At 41.1% G+C, this 18,192-nt stretch overlaps 2 protein-coding genes across 11 annotated transcripts; both read right to left on the bottom strand.

Moving 5' to 3' along the window:
• Positions 1-586: 586 nt before the first annotated feature.
• Positions 587-6,878, bottom strand: atf4b (activating transcription factor 4b). 2 transcript variants are annotated; one of them, XM_031320701.1, is made up of 3 exons: positions 6,816-6,878; positions 2,102-2,557; positions 587-1,978 (listed from the first exon to the last, which is right to left on the bottom strand). In XM_031320701.1, the coding sequence occupies exons 2-3, from the start codon at positions 2,451-2,453 to the stop codon at positions 972-974; spliced, it is 1,359 nt and encodes a 452-aa protein (XP_031176561.1). In that variant the 5' UTR covers positions 2,454-2,557; positions 6,816-6,878; the 3' UTR covers positions 587-971. The 2 variants fall into 2 exon arrangements, with proteins under 2 accessions (XP_031176561.1, XP_031176560.1); XM_031320700.2 differs by lacking the exon at positions 6,816-6,878 and adding an exon at positions 3,344-3,599.
• LOC116065246 lies at positions 3,794-11,775 on the bottom strand. 9 transcript variants are annotated; one of them, XM_031320673.1, is made up of 12 exons: positions 11,706-11,775; positions 11,474-11,608; positions 11,225-11,380; positions 9,988-10,104; positions 7,992-8,078; positions 7,673-7,768; positions 7,182-7,277; positions 5,946-6,074; positions 5,291-5,365; positions 5,107-5,146; positions 4,877-4,931; positions 3,794-4,615 (listed from the first exon to the last, which is right to left on the bottom strand). In XM_031320673.1, exons 1-12 carry the CDS (start codon positions 11,772-11,774, stop codon positions 3,877-3,879), a joined length of 1,794 nt encoding a protein of 597 aa, XP_031176533.1. In that variant the 5' UTR covers position 11,775; the 3' UTR covers positions 3,794-3,876. The 9 variants fall into 9 exon arrangements, with proteins under 9 accessions (XP_031176533.1, XP_031176532.1, XP_031176531.1 ...); XM_031320672.1 differs by having other exon boundaries at positions 7,673-7,757; positions 7,963-8,078; XM_031320671.1 differs by having other exon boundaries at positions 5,946-6,071; positions 7,962-8,078.
• Positions 11,776-18,192: the final 6,417 nt, after the last annotated feature.

The following is an 18,192-nucleotide window of genomic DNA, read 5'->3' on the forward strand; positions in this document are numbered from 1 at the left end:
TTTTATCTGAAACTGGTCCCTTGCACTTAAAAACTGCATTTTAACCTCACATGACATGTTAGTTGATTGAATACATGTGTCCGCAGCACACTGCTGGTCAGGAGGGCTCCATTATCCTCCTCTTAGTTTGTCTGTCGGTTTAAAAAAAGTCCTCACTCACATGGACATCCACAGGTTCATTGTAATGTATTATCAGACTGGGAACAAAGACTCTTTGTGCAGGACAAGGTTACATTCATAACCAACTGAAAACACTTTCAAAACGGGTTATAGACTTGTGCTTTACCAATGTTAACTTTAAGTTGACTGTATAGGTTACGCACAAATCACCTGCAGTGCAGTTAACATTTCACCGAGGCCACACTACGCAGCAGGGTACAGATGCCGTATAAACTGGCATTTATGAACTTGAGTACACTAAATGAGTATTTACACTGTATATACCCTCAAGTTTGATTGTTCTATCATGTTAAGTGAAGCATACAGACATAATGAATTATCCAAGGGGAAAAGTGCCTACCACTATCCTCCCAACACAGCCTACATAATATGTGCCCCAGAAGTAATCACACCAAATGACATTCAATTAGTTTTAAGACTCTTTATTAAGAGATTCATAATACAGATGGTCCGGTTATACTATAAATACACGATTTTTAAAATACACCTTACTGGCAGGTTACTGAGGCCCAGAGATAGGAAACACACATTATAAAAAACACATTTCATATACTGTGGAAAGTACTTGTTTCCATATAACTACTCTAAACGTGACTAAATTATTCTATATTTAATAACAGCGTTTGATATTTTAAGGAATTCTGAAAAAACATTGTGAATCCAAGACATGCTGTGTGGACATAACACATACTTTACTGATACTTGTTTGCACAAAAGAAAGAAAATCTGCTTTCTCAATTGTCATTTCTGATTACACACACATCATCGGTCATTGTTGTTAGGTCCAACCACTAGTGGTCTGCACCAAGACATTTTTTGGTCTTGGCCTGGCGGACCTCTTCCATCAGCTCTTTGAGGTACTCGATTTCCCTGGCCATGGATTCAGCCTTCTCATTCAGCTCCATGTTCTTCCTCTCCAGCAGTGTATGCTCTGCAAGAAGTGAATCCTGCTCAGCTCTCTTCTTCTGCCTGTAACGTGTAGCAGCCGTCTTATTCTGCTCCATCTTCTTTAGTTTCTTGGCCTTTGGTGCCTTCAAAGTTGCCTTTACATCTCCATCTGCAACCTGGAGGGACTTTACTTTGACACCGGTGGGACTGGGAGATGGTGGACTAGCTTTATAGGTGGGCTCAGGGTATGGTCTGCTTTTGGAGGACTTAGGTGGAGGGGAGGCAGGAGGGGAGGAATGAACGATCTGTGATGTAGTGGTTACAGTTGTGGTGGTGGTGGTGATCCCGATTTCATTTTTGGGAGCCAGCACGAGGACGATGCGGGTTGGCGAAAGGGAGAGTACAAGCCTCGGGACCTGAGAGACGACAGTAGCTACCACTGGCTTCACCTCACTCTCTGAGACATCCACTTCACTGCCCAGGTCCAGGGTGTAGGCTGGGGAGGAGGGAGAATCAACCAAGGGGGAAAGCGGTTCGGGGGAAGTGGGCTCAGATTTGATTTCCAGCTCTTGTTGTGGCTCAGGGACACACGGGGGAAGGTAGGGAACATCCTGTGCTCCAATGTAGGATTCATGCTCATCAACTGTAATGACACAAGGATCTGAACAGACAGCGGGAGGGGTAGGTATGCTTGGAAGAGAATCAGAGGGAAGACTCGAGAGCGCAGGAGTTGACAGAGTGGGCAATGGGAGGGAGTCAAGCTCCATGGGGCAATCCAGGGAGGCTAGGAGGTCTTCTGGACAGCTGGGGGACTCTTCAGTAGGACTGCAGGAGCCAATCAGAGAGTCCAGGTCAAACTCGCTCAGATCCACTCTCTCAGCCATCCAGTCCAGGTCACCGAACATATCCTCTGTGGAGGCAAACAAGGCAGTATATTAATGAGCCGTCTGATTTTCCTGTTACACTGGCAATGATTATCTTTACAAGAGATGGTGCTCAAAAGATTGCTTTCCAATTATTTTACACTCATTACCTTTACTGTCATCTGAGACTGCCTGTCTCAGTTGACCAGGGTGGCCCAACCAGTGGAGGGAGAGCAAGTCAGACTCTGTCCCAGCTTTGTCCCCCTGGAGGAGGACTGCCGGTGGTGAGGGAGGAGGAGAGTAAAAGGGAGGGGGAGAGGAGGAAGAGGACAGTGATGAGGAGGTTAGGGGTGACACTGGTGAAGTGTCCCCCTCCAATGAGGTTCCTTCTCCTTCCTGATTTTCTTGCTCAAGGCCTGAAGATAGGAAGCTCGCGGCGTCAGCCATGGGAGAGGAAGGTCCCCAGAGAAGGGCCTCCATGTCTTCCAGGCCAAACTGTGAGTTTGTCATCATCATGGTCATAGTGGCTGTTGTTGGTCACGAACGGAGTGCGTATCGATGATAGGAAAGTCTCGAACTCTTTTATGCTGTCGAATGCAGCAGTGCTGAGGGTTTCCACGTAGGACCTGAGGATGGGGGGGGGGGAGAAAACAAGACATTTGCTATGAACATCTGAACATCAATATGGTGTAAATACACTGATCAAAAGATTTAGACTTTTAAACTGTCAACACTACTCTCATAAATAAGTGCGTGGGTAAATAATATTGCGTTTAGTATGAAAATAAGGATTCTGATCTCAAAAGGCAAATCATATTTTGGCGCAACACTGCCCCCATCACTGCAATGCTCCTGTTGCACGTCACATGCTTCCACCCAGCGACCAGTCTTGTGACTCTGACGTCAGTCTGTCTCCGAACAGGGTCACAGAGTTCGTCATCCCGCCTCTCTACGCACAGCCACACTTTTGTTCTCAATCCGCCAACACGAAGCCGCCATTTTAACACGAAGAGGAAACGAACCATTTTATAGCTCCCACGTAGACACTCGGGATTAAACACGGATGCTTTAACGTTACACAAATGTGGCAACGGAGTCTTTTACGATTATATTTGTTTAAATGGTATCGGTACATTGTATTAAATACAACCTGTAACCTTTCATATTCATTTGACGTTTTACGTCATCTGAGCTAGCTAATCCTGTATTGTAATACATCCCCACGTCACTTTCCAACTATTCGACGATTCAGATAAAGTCAAATTAATTATAAATGTCAAAACTAATTTTAACTGGAATTTAATACGATGTAGCTTCGTGTTAGCGGTAACGTCAGGTTGTTGATGCGCGCGGCCACCGTAGGCCGCACAGCGGTCATCGACCAAATGGTAATTCAAAAAAATAATACTTACGACATGTTGCTGGATTAGAAGTAACTCAGTGCACTGGCTGGATGCACTGTTTTGTTGGCTGCTGAGTCGCGGCACTTTCACACTGCCATTTCGGCTAATAGAGCGATGTTCAGCAATGGCGTTCCTTCGTTTGTTAGTTCCTCGGAAAGGAAAATGGCGCATGTGGTGGCGCGGTGCTCATATATGGTTTAAGGAAGGACTGGTGGTATCCTTCCGCCCAGCCCACGTTATCACTCCGCCAGTGTTTTTCTTCCACATTCCATGCATACTCTTCTACTGTCAAACTAAGAAGTAAACACTCATAGGCCCTAGCCCTACTGGTGTTATTTTAACAATGTGGGTGATTGCCATTAATTCTGCGGTTTTATTTAGCACAATCATGAATGGTAGAATTACTACAATCTTGAACTTTCGTTAAATACTGGCTTTAGTGAACCACACATTAGGTTTTAACAAATATTCAATGTTTATTAAAATACAAGTGGTAAATAAAGACACACACACAAAGACACACACAGACACACACCTTTGATTCAACTAAACATTTCCCACATACGATTCAGATGATCTAGCTCATCTGCTAGATTTTTTGCCAGCAGGCGAACTCTACCAGAAAACCTGCTCCTGTTTGACTTCTTCAGCTTCTGATCATCCTTTTCTGTAAAATACTGATCCATTTCCTTGACAAAGTCCTGGAGCAGCCTCTCGGAGGACATCCCGCCTGTGTGTGCATTGGATGTCTTCCTATCATTGTTCACGTTAAACACTGACTGTGACAGATGTGCCATCTTCAGTGCATCAGGCTGGGCTCCTGCCCTCTGTAACCTGGCAATGTCGTGCCTTCGCAGCTCATTCATCCCAGAGAGGATAAACCCCAGACAATGTTCCAGCTCTACAACATTTCCCTTATATTCATATACTAGTTTCTCAACTGTCATCTTATTCACAATCTTCTTGTTGACTTTAGCACTGTGGGCGCCCATACCCCCAGCGGACGCCACCATACCAGCACCAACAGCTGTAGCAATAAGTGAGGTACCAAAGGTGACAGGAGCGAAGGCGATACCCAAGACTGCAGTCACCCCTCCAACAGCACCTGTGGTGCCTCCAGCGATGCCCATGGTTTTGGCCGTCTTCTTTATCTTGTCCAGGCCGTCGGAGATGGAGCTGAACTCACCGATGATGGTCCGCAGGCTTTCGTTGCGCTTCATCATGAGAAGGTTGTAGAGACGCAGAGCCTTTCTCACATTTATCGCCCTCTGATTAAATGACCTGCATAGGGACAATGGCAAACATCTTTTTATTTATCCAGCTCATTTGGTTAAAGGCCATGTTGTATTTAGGTATTCAAAACTGTTCACTAGAAAACTGTAGCTGTTCCAAACTGCACATCTAATTTAATCTGAAGCACTACTTTCCTCTTAAAAAGTATGAAGTACACTTTAAATTCCTAGAAATATTGTAACAGGAAACTAATGGCACCAAAATGACGTTGCCAGTACATAAGGATTTCATACGATTCTGTGTGGTTACCTTATTTCTTCCTCTATAGTGAGGCCATACAATGACGGCGCCATGGAATCAGATTCTGTTGGAGAGACAGCACAGATTAGATAATGTACACGTTGATTATGTTCTTTGTTCCTGATGACAGTGTCATGTTTTGCTTGGTGACTTATGTATTTATTGCACATTTCTTTTCATAACATTTGACGCTTCTTTAGTTCAAGAAAATATCTATCTAGAAAACAAAATGTACTTACTTGACACTCGTATCAACCATCTCAACATCCCAATGAGGTCCTGAGGAAAACGGGTTATTTTTTCATGAAAAATCCGTCGCAGAGAGACAATAAATCTTATTCATGAAACCTCCTTAAACTTAGTACAATATGAAATTGTGCAAAATCACTGTTTATTTGCTGGTGAAGGAGTGGATAAAGTGACCTCTTTATCCTTGGGGGTCTGTTGATGAGGGGAGCAGCGGTCATTCTGGTAGCGCACTGCTGGCCTCTCTTTTGTCTGGTAGTGTGTAACACATAAAGATCAATGGATCAGAATATTATTAAAGCATACCAATTGTCTACATCAAGGGTCTTCAACGTTTCTTTTTAAGCCAAGAACCCCTCAACTGAAAGAGAGACGGGAGCAGGGACCCCCTACTACATATATTGTATAAAATGTTGTATAATAAACGGGGCCTACAATAACGTGTAGGGTGGCCTAAAGCCTTTATCAATACCTTTTTTGCATAGAATACTAAGCTATTAAAATAGCCTAATAATTGTTGGCATGGTTTTATGAATCATATTTTAATGTTAAACATACATGTGGGACAGTGAATCGTTAGGATTAACTATCTGTGGATTGCCTCAGTGACCACATTACCTACAGGCCAGTAAGCAGTGGGGATTTATATTTGCCCATAATATGTTGGATTCATGTTAAGACTTTTCTTTTTCTTTTTTACTTAAAAAAATGAACAATAATTTGGAGGCACCCCTGCATTGACTCTGGGGACCCTCTAGGGGTCCCGAACCCCCTGTTTAAGATCCTCGGTCTACATCTATGTGTGTGCGTGTGTGTGTACGGTCTCTCTCACCCTCTTATCTACATCCTCTGGCAGTACGTCCAGGTAGGGAGGATACTGGATCTCACTGTACACTGACTCCAATGCTTTCCCTTTTGAAGGTGGGGATGGCGGGCTGAATGAAGGCGGTGGAGGTTTGGTCTGTAATAGACAAAGGAAATGAAGTTGTTAATTGACTGTACTGCACAAATATACAAAATGTGAGTATAAATGAATGGTTTTACACAAGACAGACAGATTTAGGCCAGATGATGAATCCTGCTGACTTTTGTTTAAGGTTACCATGAGATTTACACTTGTGTTTTTGAGTGAAATGTTCATGAGAGCTCACTGTGTGGCCTCATGTCAAAAAGGGGGACGGAGAGGGTTAAGTAAGTAATATTCCACGAACACCTGAATAGGAAGGTTATGTCATTATAGGAAGGAAGGTGAATCTCTTTGTTGAGAGGATAATCAGAGCACTTGACCCACTTAAAGATCTAGGGAACTCTTTATATAATCATCTCAATTTCTCTGAGTCACAATGGGTGTTGTTGAATCACCTTGGTGCACTAAAGGTGGATGTCACGTTCAGTTAAGAGCACAAACAGCACTTGGGCTGGCCCTACTAAACTCTGGGTTTCAAATTGACTGAACAGTGTAAAATGCAGCCAAAATAAAAAAATAAAAATCAAAGCCATATGCATCCGATTTTCCATGACGACAGGATGACAAACAGAGCATGTGTTTCTGCGTTTTGTCGTTTTTCGCTCCTGGCCAAGCATGGTTCATCACCAGCAGTCTGCAGTGGTTCTCATACTTGTAAAGGCAGGTGGCACACCTACGGCCGGTCAGCGACCAAATATTGTAAAAAATAAATAAATAATAATAATGAATACTTACGACATGTTGCTGAATTAGAAGTGCACTGGCTAGATGTACCGTTTTGTTGGCTGCTGGGTCGCAGCAATTTTAATTTAATCGTCCCAATTTCTGTGAGTCATAATGGTTGTTGCTGAATCACCTTGGTGCACCAATGTCACTTTCTATTAAAGAGCACAAACAGCACTTGGGCCGGCCCTACCAAAACTCTCCATTTCACACTGACTGAACAGTGGAAAATGCAGCAAAAAAAGTGAAGCCATACGCAAATGATTTTCTATGACAACCGCATGAAAAACAGAGCATGTGTTTATGCTCCTTTTGTTGCTGTTTTTTTGCACCTGGCCAATATGGTTCATCACCTGTAGTCTGCAGTAGCTGGCATACCTGTAAAGGCGACGTTTCACACAAGGAGACAGAGCAGGGGAGGGAGGACTGCCTGAGCCGAAGCGGAACTGCAGGTCTGTCAGTGCTGTCTGTGGACTGAAAATACAAAGACATTCCCATTGTGGTTGCATAATGCAGTTGAAAATAACCAAAACATAGATTGTATTCCAACAGATCTAGGAAACTCTTTATATACAATAGTCTCAGTTTCTCCAAGTCACAGAGGCTACTGTTGAATCACCTTGGTGCACCAAAGGTGGATGTCACGTTCTGTTAAGAGCACAAACAGCACTTGGGCCGGCCCTACCAAAACTCTGCATTTCACACTGACTAACAGTGGAAAATGCAGCAAAAAAAGTGAAGCCATACGCATCTGATTTTCCATGACAACAGCATGAAAAACAGAGCATGTGTTTCTGCTGCTTTTATTGCGGTTTCTTTGCACCTGGCCAATATGGTTCATCACCTGTAGTCTGCAGTAGCCGGCATACCTGTAAAGGCGACGTTTCACACAAGGAGACAGAGCAGGGTAGGGGGTACTTCCTGAATCGAGGCGGGGCTGCAGGTCTGTCAGTGCTGTCTGTGGCCTGAAAATACAAAGACATTCCCATTGTGGTTGCATAATACAAGTTGAATATAACCAAAACAGATTGTATTCAAACATTTCTTTTCAAACTTGCTGAGCTTTTATCCTGTTTATTGTTGAGTTGGAATATTTATTTATTACCCCAACGCACAAAAACAGAGTCCACAATGCATAACTTTTAGCTTGCAGTTTACTGTTGGATTAAAAGTCCCGCAGGGGTTCACCTGTTCTCCAGAAGCAGCTGAGGCAGGAGATTCTCGCATAAAGCTGACGTAGTAATGGCTGGATTGCTGACTCTCATCAGTGTAGCTCTATCCAAGACAGTGGTGGAAAAAGTATTCAAATCCTTTACTTACAGTAAGTAAAAGCACTGCTACACCACTGTAAACATACAAGTAAAAGTCCTGCACTGAAAATGTTAGGGGAGACCAGGGATAGCTGTAACATTTTTGACATTTCTGTCTGTCTCTTGGAGCTCTTTAAAGCCAGTGGGTTCAAAATGTGATGCAAACTAATTACATGTGTCTGCTATTAAATGGTGTAGCTGTTATACCTGCAACCCTAACAGAAAATGCATGTTTACTCTCAAACACAATGAGGAAAATGTTACAATGTAACCCATTGTCCGGGTTAGTTGTATGATGCCCTGGGGTGAAATGTAACATTATGATATACACTGGGGTGAAATGTAACATCATGCAATTAGGATTATGACAATAATTTGATATTGAAACTTTTATTCAACACGTACGTGACTTTTTAACATAATATTTGTTTGTGTATGTGTTGAAAAGGCACTCCTCAGTCAGCCTCTCTTTTCCATGACCGAAATTTAAAGAAAAAAAACATAAATACAACCAACATTTTGCTTGGGGTAGGTTGTAACATTTCGTAACAGCAACTAACTCAGACTGTTGTTGTCATGAACTAGCTTAATTTACAGCTAACATTAGCGAACGAATTCAACCTGCATGAAAGATGTCCATATAGACACACACTAAACCTAATTCAAGTTTGTTGAGTTTAACTACAAAGCTGGCGTTGCTATCCCAAAAATAAGTTAGGTTATAAAAAATACTTTCCTACCGTAAGAGTTTTTCCCTTTCTAAAATGTGCAGCGTCTGTCACAGGGATTCTTCACGTGTAGGGACTAAACAGAGCACGTTTAGAGTGATTCAGGTGATTCGAAACGTGTTCATGATTGGAGAAATTGGAAGTGTTACAACTATCCCCGTCTCCCCTACTTAAAGCTTTAGTGCAACTTTTTTAATATTAATGAACGTCCGTTACATTCAAGCCATTGCCAAATGAGACGATACAAAGCCAATTAAGACTATCGGCTCCACACAACTCTCTCTGTATTTCTCAGTATGACTATGTTCAGGAAATGGGGTCGTCCTCGTCTGGCAACTTTCGCACGCAGAAACTCGAGTGAAGAGAATTACCTCTTCTGAAGAGTCCATCTTGTTTTTTTAATCCTCTGTGTCCTCCTTGGCTACTAGCAACTGCGTGGGGCGGGGCGCGATCACGGAAGGCTTTTATCATGTGGACGCGCCGACAGTTTTGTTGTCAATACTTAATTCCTCATGGAGGCGACAGAAACTACGCACTATAGCTTTAAGTAAAAGTATGTAAGTATCATCAGGAAAACGTACTTAAATAATAAAAGAAAATATACTCAATCCAGATATTTTTACATTTTAAAAACTGGAAACGATCCAAACAGTTCTGTCAATCAACTAAGTGTTTAATTGTCTAATCATATCAGCTGGAAGTGTAGGCCTATATATTGTTGGGTGGTTTAATTTTTAATAAAACATCTTATTTTATAAACTACATGTGTTTTGTGTGCAAAAAAATATTTGTAAAGTAGCCTAACTAGTAACTAAAGCTGTCAGATTAATGTAGTGGAGTAGGCTACAAAGTACAAATTTCTCTCTGAAATGTAGAGTAGAAGTAGAAGTACAGTACTTAGTTTTAAAATGTACTTAGTTACATTGCACCACTGATCCAAAACAATATTAGCATGACAGGGAACATTATTAAACATATTTCACATTTTTAAATCAGCAACAGATGATTCAAATGTGACCCCTAATCTGTTGATGTCTAGCAAAGGTTTTCCAAAATGACTGTCAATCACCATCAGATGTGTCTTAAAGAAGTCTAACATGTGTTGCATAAAAAGGTTGGGATGCGGTGAAACACGTTAGCCCTTACCTCAGATGTTAGACCATTTGTAGAATGTGGTCCATAAAAGCTGGAGGGAGAAGGGCGGCATTTAGGCCGCGGCGGCGGAGGAGGAGATTGTATTTTCTCAGGAGTAACAGCTGGAGGCTTGCAGAGAAAATAAGAAGCATGAAGTAAGCTATAGTCACTCTAGTTGCTCCTAGTATCATTTAGTGTAATGAAACACACAATGTTTGGAAAAGTAAATTGGTATAGGCTATATATAGGGTTTAGTTGTATCCAAAATCATCATAATAGACCATAATCATTATTTAAAAAAACATGTAATAATGTGAGCAACATTTTAAAGGAATCGTTAAACTTTTTTAAGAAATTTGCTTTTTCGCTTTCTTGCAGAGAGTTGGATGAGAAGATTAATACCACTCTCATATCTATCGGTTAGAGGAAACTGCTAGCCTGTTTACCAGCACCTCTAAAGCTCACTAATGAACATATTATATGTCTTTTGTTTCATGCAAAACCCTGAAGGAGGTAATGATTTCTTGGCCAGATGCAGTGACTTCCTGTTGTCTCTGATGATTGCCTGTCTACCAACCTGACAAAAAGACCTCAGGAGTGCAGAGTGGTATTGATCTTTTCATCGAGAAAGCTCGTATTTCCCAAAATGTCAAACTATTCGTTTAAGATGAGTCATATTTCTAGTAGTCTATATCCACGACGTTCCACTTCCGAGATTGCTCCGGTACCACCGGAAAGTCCGCCGGATGTCTTTCTTTTCGGCCGGATGTCCGTTACCTTCCGCTTTCTTTGTGTTGTAATTTTAAACTCTGGTGGATTTATGAAGACTATGGTTAACTGGTCCTCAGATCTCTGCAGGGTAAATCCAGACAGTTAGCTAGACTATCTGTCCAATCTGAGTTTTCTGTTGCATGACTAAAACAACTTTTGAATGTACATGTTTCACCAAAACAAGTTCCTTCCCGATTTTATTCTGCAGCAGCACTGTCTCTCTGTCCAGCGGTTAGCGCCACCCATTACGATTGTGATTGGTTTAAGGAAATGCCAATTAACCAGAGCACGTTTTTCTCCCATCCCGGAATGCTGTGTGGACTAGCTAGACCCTCCTTCGCAGCGCTTCGGAGGAAGGTCTGGCAATGCCAGACTATTTTTTGCTAGTATTAAAACACACATTTGGCAATCTTTTCAGAAGTAAAATAAAGCTTGTATTTACATATCTAATATAAAAATATCAACAAAAAAAACTCACAGTTGGCTCAGAGTTTGAACTTATACAGTGATAGTCTTCATCGACAGCTGCTTTGAGTTTAATGGTGGTCATACATTTGCTCAGTGGTGGTCTGGGAGGAGGACGAACAGGGCGAGGTGTCTTATAGTCTGCAGGATATTCACCGAGTTGGGAATTCTGACGCCAGAAGGACATAAAAAATAAATACATGCTACTAAATGAATACATGCTATCATGAGTTCATTTTATAGAGACAATATCACCACTCACCACTGCATTGGTTGTATTGCTAGTTGTGTCTGCAGAGTAAACGTTATCGTTACACTGGGACTGGGATTGTCTGGACCTGGGAGGAGGTACAGGCTTGGCTTCGACCTCTGACTGGCTTCCATCTGGAACAGCAGGCTGAAAAAAAAAACACAACATGCAAATACCAGCAGACACAACAAAAAACATTCATGCATTAAAAAATGGACCACAATTAGCTGGTCCTCATGTCTACCTTTGGCGCATCCGGGTCTTCGTAGACCGGCTCTAGGACGTCCTGGGAGCTGGTGATGGTGGAATTCATCAAGTACAGCTATGGGGTTAAATAGTGACACAAATTAACTGTCTAATATTATAACTACTTAGAAAAGAGCAAAGGCTGACAAACAACCAATCATTGGTTTGGAATTGCTACCCGTGCACTTCATGATTACATAAAAACATGTGGCAGGAATGTTCTTGTTATCTGTTACCATGGGAGTATCAGCATCCTGGAACCCTTTTTTCTCAAGAAAGCAGGGGTGGAGAGGTGTTATCGCTCACAAACATCGACTGTATATCTGCCTGCCATTCAGCAACTAAAACCCCTCAACACATTTGAGTAAATAATTACCACACATACTGTATCCCTGATTAAATTTATGGGTTTCGGATTCTGATCGTGCTAAATCAGCAGTTGTAACCATCAAGGAGGTATAAATAAGGGTTCCTCGGGGCAAAAATGAGCTGCTCTGCTTCTCTTAATATTCAGTTATATTGTATACGGTTGAGGTCTGCAACCTTTTTAATATGAAGTGCCATTTTAAAATGTTCTTGTTAATCAGTGTGCCATATCAGCATTAAGCCTGCCATCATCTACTCTGGCAGTGTTATTTTTGCCCTTTGTGACATATTCTGTGAAAAAGGCAACCAGTACTCGTAAGGCGGGTGTTTGCAGAATGCGGATGGGGAAAAAGTCATTCAAACTGCCATAAATAAATGTGAAAGCGGTCATTTGGCATGTGGATTGGAACATTTCCAAAAAACTCTTTTGCACACTTATTGCTAGTGTGCCATTGGTTGAACTACCGTATGCCAATGGTCAGTGTTGGGAACGTTAGCCTACTTTAAAAAAATAATTAGTTATAGTTACTCACTACTTGTTCCAAAAAGTAACTGAGTTAGTAACTGAATTACTCTATAATAAAAGTAACTCGTTACCAGGGAAAGTAACTATTTGCGTTACTGTTAAAAAAAAAGTTGCTATATGTCAAAGAATTTGGATTTTTTTGAGCAGTTTTTTTGTTGTGAGGCAGAAAGATCTAGCTTTTGCTGCTTGGAGGACTTTGCTCCGAGTCCTTCTTTGCTAGTGGATGACGAGCTATCATCTGTGGTGGAGGTATCGGTGTTTTTGGCCACTAGCTTTGTAGATGCGTGTGTCGTTGTGAGATGCTTCATTAAATTAGAGTTGCTTACAACGGATGTCGACAAAGTCTTCGCTCCTGGACATAATGTACACATTACATGCACGTTCTTGCCTTTGACCACAATGAATTTGAAGTAGTGCTTATATCTCCACCTTGAAAATGCCAACTTTTCATCGGATTGCTCCTGACTCGCCATCTCTGCGGCTTCCTCGAATCTCTGTTTAGCTGTTTAACCCACCTCCTCACTGTGAGCCAGGGGTGCGTTCAGATTACACAGTTTATTCAATCAATGCAAAGTAACGCACCGCATTTAACGTCCAGTAACGTTAACGGCGTTGTAACGACGGGAAAAGTAATTAGTTAGATTACCCCGTTACTGAAAAAATAACGTCGTTACCTAACGCCGTTCTTTTAAACGGCGTTATTCCAAACACTGCCAATGGTAGCTGCCTAAGGCTGCTGATCCCTGGTCTACGGTATTCCCATGCCTGACCTTAGGTTTGCTGTATAGTAATTCCATTAAAAACACATTAATTTAGCAATCTGCAAAATATGAGCATAATGAAGGATAAGTTTTGACAAAGGGGCCCTCTTTAAGACACATCCAGAACCCTAAAGAGTCTCAGCTTTCCAATCATACCAAATGTATGCAACTCCAAGACTGTTTAGGGACCCCACTAAATATTCAAATTCACCATTTTAGAATAGGCGAAAATAACACATTTATACCGAATGTGAAAAACTGCATGGTTATTGCTCCAAACTGCATGGGATTAGCATGAACTGGGCATGTCTGTGAAGGGGAAACTCATAGAACCCATTTTCATTCAGATATCTTGAGGTGAGAGGTCACGGGACCCATTTGAAAATGGTCATGGCAGTTTTTCCCTAACCTAAATTTAGCCTACAATTGGAGCGTTATTTAACTTATTCCCAAGAAGCTAGCAACACGTCATGGTGCTACTAATATATCCCTTTATTGGAGTCTCCCAGTATAAGATTTTCACATGTTTGTTCTTGTATAACCAGTGTAACGATAAACATTTTGAATTCTAACCAACACTGTCAATTATTTTTTATCTGATGGACTGTTGGCGGAAGTTAACTGGTTATGCAACATGCAACAATGCAATGACATTTAAGCACTGTTTACCAACCAAACAATAAAATATGATTGTAATGCACTGAGGAAATTGTGTGAGAAACCAGTCGAGGTGAGATAAGAATTGTTTAACAATTTCAGCCTTACTGATGTGAATTTACCACACACATGCAACACAGGGAAATCCACCGGCAATATAATTAGTGCCTCTCGTTGATGTCGTCATATTTCAGTAGACTCAAATTGTGTTGGGTTTTGCGTTGTAGCCTACTAAAAGCTATTTATTTGTACAATAGTTGGACAGTTGTTTGAGAAGTGTGACTACTGCAAGATGTTTGAGGCCTTTTAAACACACCACCATGCACTGCTGTATTCACGCATTCACAAAACTGGTTTGTTATGTTAAACCGGATTCCCACATTGACTCATAGGTTGGACAAGGTTGCTGTCAATCTTAAGGCCGTTTTATGGTTCTGCAGAGGCTCCACACAGAGCTTTCGCCTTAGCCTACGTAAGTGGCCTGATGTTTATACTTGTGCGCTGGTGTGTGTGTGTCGAGCCGGCATGTGTGTGTGTGTGTGTGTGTGTGTGTGTGTGTGGGGAGTGTGGTAGAGCGAGGGAGAAGTGAGAGAGTGACAGCGATTAGCTTCGGAGCGAGTACCGACTCTAGAGGCATAGTGAGAGAAACAAAGTGTCTCCCCTGTTCTTTCTGACCACAGTGGGAAATCTGTAGCAGGAAAAGTTAACCCTCTCCTTGATTTCATGTTGTTTATGGAGAAGGAGAACCCGCAAATGAGTCGGGGGACGAGCGAGCGACATGCGTCTCTGATTCGTGTAGTTACATTTTTCGAGAGGTACCCGTCAGGCTACGGCGTAGGGTCCGGCGTAGACGCAGAGGGGTCTGCGGTGGTACGCCGTTGATTCGACGCAGAAGCATAAAACGGCCTTTACTGGCTAATTGATTGTGTAACTTATTAGTGTCCAGAGCTCCAGATATAAGTTATAGTAATATATTCAGTGAAGTGGTGGTACATGCCACACCAGTGGTGGAAGAAGTATCAGATCTTTGACTTAAGCTATACCACAGTGTAAAATACTCTGTTACATTAAAAAGTCCTGCATTTAAAGAACATTAAGGACCACAATGGAAACAAGACTTTGGGCTTTATTATGTTTTTATCCTTTTGAACACCTCTTGTTGATTGTTGTTCAATAAAGTTTTCATTCATTCATTCATTCATTCATAAAATCTTACTTGGTAAGTTCAAAAGTATTAGCATCATTGCATGTCAATGCATTGATGTTGCATCACTATTAGTATCATTATTGTTGCAGCTGGTAAAGGGGCTCATTTTTATTACTTTATACAATGCTGGGTATCTCTATACCTAATAACATTAATAATGTATTAGTTGATTTATATTTTGTTCTTAATGGTCCAATGTGTGGAAATTTTTCCCATCTAGCGTTGAGATCATATATCGCAATCAACTCTCTCGCGCCACGCAGTTCAAAGTACGTATTACAGCTACGGGAGCCTTCACGCTTCAAAAAGCTGGTCTCTTGCTCTTTTCAATATCCTTTTTCTTTTTCTGGGCGAAGAAGAAGACTCCTGTTTCTGAAATTTGGATTTTGAATACGTGTGGTCCTCCATGTTTCCTTCTTTAAACTTGCCGGGGCCGGGAAGCTACGATACCCATTAGCAGCATTAGCAGCACCTGTGAGTTTATCGTGTGGCAGCGAAAATGCAAAAGGTGGAGCAGTATGTCCTGTATGTCCCTTACCGGCTAACGTATTTCAAAATGGAGCATGAATATGGAGCGTCTACCCCAGTTCATGCTAATGCAAATGTAAAATTTCAAGCCAATAGGAATACTTAGAATTGATGGTGGTGGTAAATATTCATGAAAAAGGAAAAGTTTGTGAACGGGCAACACAGATTTTGATAATGAACAACTAAACACGTTACACACTGGACCTTTAATAATCTAAACCTGCAAATTAATTATTGTTGTCAGATAAGAGTAAAAAGTAGGCTACAATATTGGCTTCCAACATATAGTGGAGTAGAAGTATAGCGTAGCATGGAAATACTACTACTACTACTACTACTAATAGTAAGTTGAAGTACCCCAAAACTGTACAGTACTTAAGTAAATTAACTTCCATTTCACTACATGTGTCTCACATGTGAGCCTTAGAGTTTCTCTCTGTCATGTATCCTTTAGGCCCAACGCTTTGACACATTTGACAATTTATATACAACAGTACAGAAAGAGCTGATTCCTACCGTCATGTTCCACTTCATCAGTTATCAGTCCTCTCTGTTTTATTATTCCATTTCATCCTTTATTTATGGAGCCAGTGTAGGAAATGGCTTCGATTCTCCCCTGCGTTTACATGCCTGTACCTTCGTCAGGCCACAGATACCATAAATGCCTCTGTCTCTATCGTCAAGTCTAAATAGGTGTGATCTCCCTGCAGCGTCACAACAGAGAGAAGAATGTGTGGGTGTGGATCCTCTTTTTGAAAAACTTGCACATTAACATTAACAGGTGGAAAGAGTCAGAATCAGAATCAGAAAAGGATTTTTTTTTTGCCAAGTAACACTTACAAAGAATTTGCCTTGCTGGTTGGTGCATACATAAACAAACATATTAAACAATAAATACAGAAACAAGTATATACAGAATAGCTGTTTAACATAAGAAAATAAGAGACTGAACCCTAAAGTTTAACGATTTAGCTTGTTGGGGACCAGCTTTTCTTATTGTCAACAGCTCAAAGTCGGATTGATAGTGATGGACCGTGTGTGTGTGTGTTTGTGTGTGGGTGTATTTTTTTGTGCATGCATCAGTAATTATGTACGAGCGTTTGTGTTTTCTGTCTTAGGGATTCCATCCAAAGCTCGTCCAACAGGCCAAGTGAGTATCTGCTTTGTGATTGTTTCTGTGAATGCTTTCATGCCATTCGGGGCTGTGTCAGGAAGAGCAGCTTTTTGAATGGTAGCTTGGATGACTCATTGAATTTGTACTTGCTGTGGTTTGGATATGAACCACACTTCATTTATCATTTATAATAGAATGTTGTTGCTTGTGAGTGCGTGAGTTAGTGATTCTAGCCCGTGGCATCTTTTTGTCTGATCTTAAAAAGAATACTGTTGTTCAACATTTTGGGAAATATGCTTTCACTTTCTTGCCGAGAGTTAAATGAGAAGATTGAAACCACTCTTGCATGAGAGATTGGTATAGATCTTCTCCTGTAAATCATTGGCCTCTTAAACAGAAAGCAAATCGGCGACATGGAGTTTGAAAGACATGAGCATTGACCAGACAGGGATGGCCTAACAAAAGATGCTATTAGGTTGCATTGTGGGAAGTGTAGGATCCTGTTTTTTTAAAGCTTGACCCATGTTAGATACTATAAGTGTTGATCACTATTTTTGAGTTTCTCCCAAGGCCCATATGTAATGGAATTGCAATCCTAAACCACTGGAGTGCCTCTTTCATTTGTTTAAGTATAGTGGCATTGTCATTCATTAGGCTTCCCAAAAAGTAATTCTTCACCAAAATTGCAAGATTTGATTTGATTAAGCCGAGCCGAGGCTAAAAGCATACTGACAAAAGGCCTATGTATGATTACTGAACATCTGTAAACTTTAGGCTGTGTGGTTATGTTTATAGATTATCTGGGGAAATGTATCCAGTAAACTGTTAGAAGAATGTTGTCTGTTAGAAGAAAAATCATCAATAATGTGGATACAATGACTAAGTGGGTAAAGGCAAATAATAAAACAGCTAGTAAGTTCATAAAATTACATCACTTTACTGTAATGCAGCCTTTAAAACCAGGAAAAGACACTTGTATCCTATCACGATGTTACGATATCCAAAATTTAAGACGATATCTAGCCTCACATATTGATGTTGATGTAATATTGATATATTGCCATGACCTAGTTGACATTTCTTTTTTGCCACTTTAAATAATTGGAATAAGATATTATAAGTGTTGATCACTATTTTTGAGTTTCTCCCAAGGCCCATATGTAATGGAATTGCAATCCTAACCACTGGAGTGCCTCTTTCATTTGTTTAAGTATAGTGGCATTGTCATTCATTAGGCTTCCCAAAAAGTAATTCTTCACCAAAATTGCAAGATTTGATTTGATTAAGCCGAGCCGAGGCTAAAAGCATACTGACAAAAGGCCTATG

Source organism: Sander lucioperca, chromosome 21, assembly GCF_008315115.2.
Source record: "Sander lucioperca isolate FBNREF2018 chromosome 21, SLUC_FBN_1.2, whole genome shotgun sequence".
In the NCBI taxonomy this organism is placed as follows: domain Eukaryota; kingdom Metazoa; phylum Chordata; class Actinopteri; order Perciformes; family Percidae; genus Sander; species Sander lucioperca.

Excerpts from the sequence above, each read along its gene's own strand:
- atf4b (XM_031320701.1), bottom strand. The coding sequence starts at position 2,453 with ATGACCATGATGATGACAAACTCACAGTTTGGCCTGGAAGACATGGAG. Across the intron at positions 1,979-2,101 it reads AGTCTCAGATGACAGTAAAG|AGGATATGTTCGGTGACCTG; the intron begins GTAATGAGTGTA and ends TTGCCTCCACAG.
- LOC116065246 (XM_035996814.1), bottom strand. The coding sequence starts at position 11,774 with ATGAATTCCACCATCACCAGCTCCCAGGACGTCCTAGAGCCGGTCTAC. Across the intron at positions 8,079-9,987 it reads CAAATGGTCTAACATCTGAG|AGCTACACTGATGAGAGTCA; the intron begins GTAAGGGCTAAC and ends TGTCTTGGATAG. Across the intron at positions 4,616-4,876 it reads ACTATAGAGGAAGAAATAAG|GTCATTTAATCAGAGGGCGA; the intron begins GTAACCACACAG and ends GTCCCTATGCAG.